Below are 9956 nucleotides of genomic sequence, written 5' to 3'. Positions count from 1 at the left end.
ATATCTTTTAATTTTCTTTTTATTTATTTTTTTTACTTAAAAACATAAATAAATAAACAGAAATAAATAAAATAAAATAAATAAAAACAAAATTATACATTGAATGAATGATAATTTAACAATAATAATTACAGCATGCAAACTGTGTGTCAAGGAAAAATGCAATTCCAACCATGTGAATATTTGCTCAAATATATTAATAAAGAATACATTTCCAAAGACTGATATGAAAAATGAGTTTGTGACATGGGCTATTTCCTTTTAAATTAGAGGGAAGTTAGCTCCTTTTTGAGATTTTAAAGGGCTTTAATTCTGAAATTTTAAATAAGAACGTCCTGATATTCTCTAAAGTGGCCTGGTACCGACCCCAAGTGAAACTAGTCAATTAGTGTAACCTTGAAGTTGCGGAATGTGATGTAGTGTACTGTCATTTTGAAGTCATATTGGTCTTTATTATATTTTTTTACAATTATAATTTTGTCTTATTTATTTATTCATATTTTGACGTATTGAATGACTGTGTCATGTCCTATCACGTCCACCGTTCCGGTATGTTGAAGTCAGTTCATACACGCTCTTACCGTAATGCCTAGTTTATACGCGTACCGCAAAAATGTCTCGGCTGGCTTGAGGGAAAAAGGGGACTGTTCTTGCCTCAAACTATTGCCATGGCTGCAGCAATGTGGACTGGTCGAGGACCGAGGATTGTGACTGTTATGGGGACAGTGACGAGATCCAGATCCAGTCACACCGCTTTAAAATCCCAGTATGATGCACTGGTAATCGGAGGAGGTGAGATCTGTGAAGTGGTAGCAATATAAACTCAGAAAACACAGCGGCCACGCTACAGTACGACATGCAACTTTGCAACATTGATACAACGTTTCAGCTAAGTTTGCAAAAGTGCTCATTTTAGAAGATTAAGTCATCTCTTTGGGGAAATTACGTTTTTCGGAAAACTGTCTGACACATATGTTAAATTTCATTGCAGGACACAATGGATTGGTGGCAGTAAGTTATGCGTTTGTTTCCCAATACCTAAAGTATTCTGTAATACATTATATGGTTCAGCAACAGGGTAAAAGTGACGTTTGTTGTGTGTGTGTGTGTGTGTGTGTGTGTGTGTGTGTAGGCTGCCTATCTTCAGAAGGGAGGACTGAAGACAGCGCTGCTGGAGCGCAGACATGTTCTGGGAGGAGCAGCTGTGTCAGAAGAAATCTTTCCCGGTAGGGTGGCCTCTGGAATACATTCCTGGCTCGACCCAGGTCATAAAGGGTCGATTCACTTAAAGTTAACTACTTGTTACCCCTAGTTGTATGTCAATGCACTAACGTTAGATACTCTGCATGGTTTTGCATGTTGTGGAGCAGGTTTAACTTTTGTAGACTACAAGCACTTGTTATTAGGGGTTGAATGTATGTTGAATTATCAGCAGGGATTACACATTGTTTTGTAATTTTTTACTTTTGTGTCCAGGTTTCCACTTCTCCAGGTGTTCTTATTTGCTCAGTTTATTAAGACCGCATATATACACAGATTTGGAGCTCAAGGTAAACATAGCAACTTGTAAAATATATGAATTCAGCTAATTTTGAGGAAGGCTTAAAGTGGTTGATGTGGTTTGCTGCTTTCCATTTGTTGTGTGCATGTGTCTTCAGAAACATGGGCTGAAGGTTTACATGAGGGACCCCCATGCTTTCACCCCCATGCTGGAGGAGGGGGTGAGCGGTGCCCCGCCAAGGTCTCTCACCCTGGGCTCAGATCTGGCCATGAATCAGATGGAGATCGGCAAGTTCTCAAAGAAGGACGCTAAGGTGGTTTACGCATTATGACAGCCATAGTAGATGGTTGACTGTATTGTGCATGTTTCTGCATATTACACTTTAGTGCATTATGTATTTAAGCTCTTGTCACAGTATAGTATGAACTGAAAAAGTTCTTTACCCATTCTTTGACATGTAACCAGGCTTTTCCAGAATTCAATGCATACCTTGAGAAGCTAGCAGGAGCTATTCACCCTCTTCTGGATGCTCCTCCTGTAGACATCCCAGGCATTACCTCAGGATCACCCATAAAGAGGCTGGCTGCAGCTAAAACACTGATGCCTATCGTCAAATGTGGTGCGTTGGCAGGCCTGAGCGAAAACACCTTGATATTGTGATGCCAGAATAAGAAATGATTCACCGTGTACTAATTCTGTTTTGCTTTTGAATTTAAAGGTTTGAAACTGGGAAGAGACATTCCAGACTTTTATGAGATTATAACTGCACCAATAATGAAGGTTTGGTTACAGCACACACTAACTTTGGTATTAATTTCTCTTTTCAGTCGACTGCATCGTGACTAACTCGTGGTTTGTGTCGTAGATCCTCAATCGGTGGTTTGAGTCGGAGCCCCTGAAAGCAACACTGGCTACTGATGCTGTGATAGGAGCCATGACCAGTCCAAGTAATCCTGGTAGTGGGTGAGACATATTTTAGACACCCCTCTGGCACGCAGACATTCATAACTACAGGTTTAACTGCATTGAATTAAACACCGACCTTGCCTTGAAGATATGTGCTCTTGCACCATGTGATGGGAGAGTTGGAGAAGGAGAAGGGATCATGGGGTTATGTGGAGGGAGGCATGGGAGGCGTGTCTCAGGCCATCGCTAGCTCTGCTCGATCCTGCGGCGTTGACATTTTCACTGAGAAGGTAATATGGTTTTGATTAATCATTCTGATTTGAATGCCGTTTGTTTTGTGGAAATGACTTGTAGCCTCTGTATTTTGGTCTTTATGCATATACAATGTGTATCCTTGGCAGGATGTAGGACAGGTCCTGGTTGGTTCAGATGGTGCTGCCAAGGGAGTGGTGCTAAAGGATGGCACAGAGATCCACAGTAAAGTTGTTTTATCAAATGCTACCCCATATGTTACCTTCAAGAACCTCACACCTCAGGTAATATAGATAAATACACACCGCATGTCACCATGGCACCTGACCTGACAATATAATTTACTCTGGCTTCCTGTTGTCATTGTAGGCTGCCCTTTCTCCAGAGTTCATCAAAGCCGTAGATCAGATAGACTACACCTCACCTGTGACCAAGATCAATGGTAAATATGTTCTGTTTCTGTCATGCTAATTGAGCTAGTGCAAAAGTGTAATTAGCTAGTAGTTGTGTTTGCTGCTAAAAAAAAGGACGATATTATAAATTGTATTCAAAGGTGCTGAATGTCAAAATAATATATAATATGATCAGATCTGATCTGTGTCTGTTAGTTCAACGGTGTGCCGGCATGCAATATTAAACCCACACCACCACAGCAACTTCTGAACTGGACTTGAATGATTTTCTTCAACATAGGTTTCTATTATTTCATGGCGTAGATTAGTCCCAAATGGTTCACTCTATCTCAGAATTGGCCTTGCAAGATATTGGGCTGCCATCATTTAGTTTACGTCTTATAAAACATGTTTAAGTGTGCAGTTACTTTTAAAGAGAAGATGACACATAGACTAGCTGCTATAGGCTCACTGTCTCACTTGTTAGTTCTCCAGCCATATGTTCATGATGTTTAGATAAAACACTGCATTCTTTAGTCAAACTTAACTCAAACTATTGGTCTCTTTTTGTTTGTGTTGAACCGCTACTTACACACTTTTGAATGCCGCCAAGCAGTGAGAAGCTGTAAGGCAGACTTGGCAATAAGGCAAAACAAATATAGTGAATCCAGAGGGATCTGCTCTTAGTCGTCCACTATTGTGTGCTGTCGCTATATTATTACAGCGTAAGATTAGGTCACTGCCTAAGCTCTTGATACTCTAAACACAAGTTTCAAAGGTTTTGGGGTATTATAAAACAGTTAAAGCACACACAACTAACAAGATGTTTAGACGTCTTTAGCTTCCTGCTTGTTAATTACAGCAGCGCCTGAGCTGTAGGGCTTTATTACTCAGGAAGTCTTTACTGCCTGCTGATCCTTTACAGTAGACATAATGATTGTATATACTGTTTTGTAGAATTTATTTTAAAAGTCTTAGCTTAATGGTGAAGGAATTCAGCAGTGTTAAGGGCAACATATTCCTTCCACTGAGAGTCGCCCTGAGTGTAATTCAAATATCAAGTAAGCTGAAACTTAATAATAATAATATTAATAATCTAGAAGATTTTCATTGAAATAAATGTCTGTAAAGTCATTATCCATCTCTGTATGGGGTAATTGAGCCTATGACCCATGGATGAAAGCCCTTGCCTTTGCAGTATTACGAACTGGGTGTCTGTGGCAGCATTACTGTGATGAATCACAAGAGGCACACACTGTTTGGATCTCTGGGAAGTGAGATCCCCAAAACACACCTGCAACTACTGCTTATTGCCACAGCGCCAAAGAGAACGAAAAGGAAACATTGTAACTTGAAGCACACACTTTAAAGATATGGAAAAGTGCATAAAAATGACACATAATGTAATTTTCTTTTGTTGGGACCTGTTTTGTTCTTTTTATAGTGGCAGTGGACAAGCTACCAAACTTCCTAGCATCTCCCACACCAGATGATAAACCAGGACCCCACCATCAGTGCTCCATTCATCTCAACTGTGAAAGTGTAGAGCTACTGGAGACTGCATACAAAGAGGCCATGAATGGACGTCCCTCAACAAGGTACATGTATCATCTCACTCTGAGTCAACACTTGAACACATGACTCTCTTTAAACAACCAAATCATCCCGCTGGTAAGCTGACCATACATGCAAGAGATACTCCTGGAGACAAACATAACCTTTATAATGTATATGTCTTAAATATATAACATTATATGCCTTGTAATAGATATTTTCTCCACACGTTTATGTCAACATGACTCAACAACAGACTGGGTTAGGATGTTCACATATCCTCATCTGGTAGATAACATTTAGAATGAATCGGCTTCTGTCCCCTAAATACAAGGTCTAGCTGCCACCATATATATTTAAAAACATCCTTTTATGCTGAATTTCCATCAACAACTCACCCATCATCTTGTCTCATCACGCCTGTCTGTTCTTTTAGACCCATGCTGGAAATGACCATCCCCTCTGTGCTGGATCCTACTCTGGCTCCCCCTGGCTGCCACGTGGTGTCACTGTTCACCCAATTCACCCCCTACCACATAGAGGGCAGGGAGTGGACTAACCAGGACAGGGAGGCCTATGCAGACACTGGTTCGAAACACAAAATAATCCAAGAGTTCTATCATGCTGTGCTTAAAGCTGATAAATGCATTTTTTTAATCACATGACGGCAGATATAGACAGGAAATGAGACATCCACGTTTCAATGTTGAAATTCCAAAATGGATAAACAGTGTTTGAAGTTGATACTGATTAACCTGTTTCCATGAAAGCCTGTGTTTGTCTGTCTCTTCAGCATATGACTGGGTGGAACAATACGCCCCTGGGTTTAAAAAGTCGGTTGTGGGCAGCGACATCCTGACTCCCCCTGACCTGGAGAGGATCTTTGGGCTCACTGGAGGAGTACGTATGCACTGTATAGACATTTTAAAGCTGAGCAGCAATGGGAATGTTGATCCATTGCTCCACTGGATGAGGAAGTCATTTTGCATCCTCTGCAGTGTTGTCATTCACTTTCTGCTTAGAGACAGACCTGTTGTATAAGCAGTTAATGGTTACAGACAGTTTAACCACAACCCATGAGTAAGATTCAAAGTTCACATCCGTTGTGTAAAGTGACACAGACTCAGTGTTTACTGCGCACAACTTTATGAGCCATTAAACAAATGTCAGACTCCTTTTATCATACTGATATAATATATCATATTGAGAAACAAAAAAGAAAAGTCAATATTTTGGTCTCATCTTATCAGAATATCTTCCATGGATCAATGTCTCTGGACCAGCTCTACCTAGCACGACCTTTGCCCTCTCTCTCAAACTACCGGACACCAATAAAAGGGCTGTATCTGTGTGGCAGTGGCTCTCATCCAGGTTTGTTTTTAATGCTAAACCCTTAGCTAAATATTGAATTACAAATGTGACTGTTGTGTGCAAATTGCAGTATAAGTACAATAATTAACATGTTGTGTTTTCGGGTGTGAGCACAGTTAATGAACCTTTAGACCTTTGGTTGAAATCTTATCTTCACTGCTGATGATAAAGAAATGAGGTCATTTAATGATGTCAGGTTGCTGAGTAAAGTGCTTCTGATTTCCCCACACTGAACGATACTGACTAATCTGTGTCTATTCTGTATGTTTAATGTTTTCTTTAGGTGGTGGTGTGATGGGCTCTCCCGGCTGGAATGCAGCGCTCACTGTCATAGGTGACCTGAAACGTCAGTGAAACATGAGACAGCATCCGCGTGTGTTCCGCTCTTCAGGATTCAACCTCTCTTTTGTCTTATTTGTATGAATTTGACTGATCTGAGAAATTAATTTCAACACTCACTCCAACTATCAGTCTGATCAGCTGTCTCTCCATCATGCTATGTTTTTAAGGGTATCTGAAAAGAAAAAAAGGGCCTAAATGTTTGAATGAAAGAGGGTTTCAGACTCTTTACAGGCCGTCCATGTCAAAAGTCCACCAGACATTCACTCCTGGTTTTAAACACTAGTGCAATATCCTGTTGCGACACCACTCATCTAACTGAGTCAGCAGAAAATCACTGATATGAGCACAATATTAATGTTGACGAAAGCATTTTTAGAATAACTGACACGTGTCTTAATTAAATACAATGGGACTTTTAACAACTTTGTATGAATAAATTAAAATTAATTCATGGTTATGTCTTTCATTTTCTTTAAACTATGTATAATGATTACTGATGTGTTTTATGTAGGATATCAGGGTAGAAACCTAACAGGCTCTCTTCACAACTGATATTATTTTGTCATGGAAGGAAAACACAGATGCTGCAAATAACATGATCAATGACTGTTCTATTCAAGTGTCCCAGTAAGTGTCGGTACCTTGAATCTGAAGCAGCTAAATTAAATCCAGCGATCATTAACTTCACTATTTACACATGTGCTTTTCCTGCTATGATATGTCAAAATATCCTTCTGTGAAAAAGACCATATCCATGAAACAATTACATTTTTTAGTAGAATAAAACATAATGTGGGTGACTGTTTAATTTGATAAAATATAATTCATTATTTAATTATATTATATAATTTAATATAATTATGCATGAGCTACCAAACTGGTTTCTCCTTTGGACTCTGGAGGAACCTAAAAAATAAGCTTGAAGCTTCATTGTTCCTTGTTTATAGTTGAGTTATGTTTATTCACTTCTTACATAAGATCTGACTAAAAGCTGGAGAAGAAATCCAGTAAGATACAAATTTGTCAAACCCAACGTACATATTGAAGTAAATGTACTGAAGTATTTTCCAGCTTTGTGTAATGTTATTTGGAATAAACATCCGGTGCCACAAGTGGTACCTAGAGTTCTACATTATTAATATCATATTATATTAATTATTAACAAAACACCTGAAGTCAATAAAATTGTACATTGTATATGTACTTGTATTATTATAATTCTTATTCATAGGAGGGATATATAATGGTCATTGTTATGATTAGAACTGAAACGTTCATCTAATAATTGATAACGGTGTCCTGTGCCTTTAAGACGCCGCTGCTCAGGGTGGACCCAGCGTCGCCGTTTGACGCTCAGGAAGTGGACTAAACCACCAAAGATTCCCGCAGATTCCGTATCGTTTGTCCCAATGTTACTAAACGTGTTCACACTGACCTAAACATTTGACTAAATACTCTGTGGGATATTTGAGACGATAATGCTGGATGGTTGCACTCATGAAATTCACCAGAGACATATGCAGGCTGTTGGGACTCGGGAGCGGTAAGAAACGTCCCACTTTTTCAAAAACTTTCTAAACTCAACCACAAGTTAAATTGATCCCGTCTGCGATAATAAAGCGCGTGTGACAATGAAATCGTGGATGTAATCTAACACGCGGTTTATTAAGCGGTTTATTGGTGATAGTACGTTGCTGTTGTCTCTGTCGTTAAGTTCAAACTGAGTTCTTGGTCGAACAATGAAAGTTCCCCTCTTGCTAGTTACACCCTCGCTTGCACCACTTCCAAGTTTTTGCGCAGTCGGTGCCAAACATTTTGTTTTTGTAAAAAAATCGTAGAAACCCACTTCAACATACTTTTACGACGACAGTAATAACGCAACTCGCAAGTATAAGTATGTCGAATAGAGGAGGTGACGTGCTTAAAAGACTCAAACTAGTCTCCAGACAGACAGACTAGAAGCACATTCCTCGGGGCATGTCGGTATGATAACGATGCCTCATAGGTGGCAGCAGCCCGCAACTTGTGCAGTGATGCGTTGACTGCAGTTACATCGGCATCACGTTGTCTTTAAACATGTCATGTGCTCACACTTTGTTCCTCTTCTCCGACCTTTTCTGGCAGTTCAGGCTGTTTTAGCAGGCTAGTCCACCGGCTCGCTATCAAAACCACATCAGCATCCATTGCTGCCAATGACGATATGATAACGTCACCTTTTGAAATGTGACTCTAAATCTAGGTCTGCAGGTGTCACATGTTCAGGTTGTTATAGTCAGACTTCACTAACTCACAGAGTGAACGTTTTTGGTGGTTCTGTGTGATGAAGAGCTGTCACGTCACGAGCTGTACATGTGTGTGTGTGTAAAGATGCACGTACTTCATTGCAGAGAGGTTGATGATTCAGCATGTTTCTGTTTCTGTTTAAGTGTTTTTTTCAAACCACTTAAGACCTGACTTGTGATTTAGTGCTGATTGTGTTCTCTTTATCCGCCTCCTCTCTCTCTCGGTGATGCTGTGCACAGATTGATTTCCAGGTTAAAGCTGCAGTCCGTGATGATACCGGTGTTTTACATTCCTGTTGAAAAGAGCTCGCACTCTCCTTGAAGGGGAGAAACAGAGACTCTCTTGTTGCTTTTGTCCACTGATCTTGGATCATTTGTTTGTTAGGAGGACGTCCCACTATAGTGAGGATTTAACAAAACGCCTGATTCAGCTGATGGAATGGAGCTGTGGTTGTTTCTTGGCATTTGAGGCGTGAGCCAGAGACGGACAGCTGAAATGTCTTCCACTTTCTATTTACATTTTGAGACGCTAACTCCTTGCAATGGTGTTTACTAAAGCTAATGACAGTAATTCTTTTGCAGTTATCACAGAACAATATACACAGAGACAGAATGAGGAAGTCCAGTGGCTCCTTCTTTCCTTTTGCCCACGATAAATGTAGTATGCTTAAAGAGCGACGCAGTAGGAGACTTGCAATCACTCCCATCAATGCCCCCCGAGTCATAACATGAGTCACAGACCAAGAATGAATTTGTCACTACCTAGCAAATGGAAATCTGACACCGCATAGAATCCTGCAGGCAGGGTCCAGTGTTTTGATTCCTCTTGTCTTTACGTTTGTCTGCTGTCAGTGGGCCAAAATCAGCTCATGGGTTCTGGTTTGATCTGATCTATGCCCCCCAAAACACACACACACACACACATTCAACATTCAAGGCATTTTTCAACCAAGTTACCGAGAAAAGATGCCTTGTTTCTCCACAGCAGTACCTGCTCGTTGAGCATGTTGCAGTGGAAAAGTTTGAGCAAACATGTCTCTCTTAAGACCAAAACAGAAACGCCTGTGTGCATTTTTGTCTCATGATTACCTTTCCTGGATCTTTTTTTATGAGAATACATTACGTCACTTTCCTGTCGCCACCCATTGTCATTTAGACTTTGTCCTGTTTGTGGTTAGATCTGAATGTGATTAAGGAAGGAGGAACACGTCTGCCATCCAGATGACCTACAATTATAATGCTGCTTGTGGATGTCTGTTACATCGTGTACAGAGCAACATTATTGCAAAGCTTCACTGTTATTATCAAGGTGTGTGTGTGTGTGTGTGTGTGTGTGTGTGTGTGTGTGTGTGTGTG

At 40.2% G+C, this 9956-nt stretch overlaps 2 protein-coding genes across 3 annotated transcripts in view; both read left to right on the top strand.

Moving 5' to 3' along the window:
• The first annotated feature begins 590 nt into the window (after window positions 1-590).
• Window positions 591-6913, top strand: pyroxd2 (pyridine nucleotide-disulphide oxidoreductase domain 2). The gene is made up of 16 exons (XM_031878520.1): window positions 591-792; window positions 992-1011; window positions 1133-1226; window positions 1477-1550; window positions 1659-1814; window positions 1967-2120; window positions 2220-2281; window positions 2367-2464; window positions 2556-2697; window positions 2809-2943; window positions 3029-3101; window positions 4496-4649; window positions 5042-5193; window positions 5399-5505; window positions 5856-5976; window positions 6260-6913. Exons 1-16 carry the CDS (start codon window positions 669-671, stop codon window positions 6328-6330), a joined length of 1737 nt encoding a protein of 578 aa, XP_031734380.1. The 5' UTR covers window positions 591-668; the 3' UTR covers window positions 6331-6913.
• A 722-nt stretch (window positions 6914-7635) lies between these two features.
• Window positions 7636-9956, top strand: part of LOC116378936 (hsp70-Hsp90 organizing protein 1) — an 8057-nt gene continuing 5736 nt past the window's right edge. For both annotated transcript variants that reach the window (XM_031840849.1, XM_031840842.1), the window contains exon 1: window positions 7636-7861. In XM_031840849.1, the coding sequence (XP_031696709.1) occupies window positions 7804-7861 (58 nt within the window). In that variant the 5' untranslated portion in view covers window positions 7636-7803. The remainder of the gene's footprint in view (window positions 7862-9956) is intronic.

This window comes from Anarrhichthys ocellatus, unplaced genomic scaffold, assembly GCF_004355925.1.
Source record: "Anarrhichthys ocellatus isolate YVR2014 unplaced genomic scaffold, GSC_Weel_1.0 scaffold3, whole genome shotgun sequence".
Taxonomy (NCBI): Eukaryota; Metazoa; Chordata; class Actinopteri; order Perciformes; family Anarhichadidae; genus Anarrhichthys; species Anarrhichthys ocellatus.
This window is presented reverse-complemented; position numbering and strand designations above follow the sequence as displayed.

Bases quoted from the DNA above. Each gene is read 5' to 3' on its own strand.
- pyroxd2 (XM_031878520.1), top strand. From the start codon at position 669: ATGGCTGCAGCAATGTGGACTGGTCGAGGACCGAGGATTGTGACTGTT. The intron at 4,650-5,041 runs GTACATGTATCA...CTGTTCTTTTAG, and splicing joins AATGGACGTCCCTCAACAAG to ACCCATGCTGGAAATGACCA. The intron at 5,506-5,855 runs GTACGTATGCAC...TCATCTTATCAG, and splicing joins TCTTTGGGCTCACTGGAGGA to AATATCTTCCATGGATCAAT.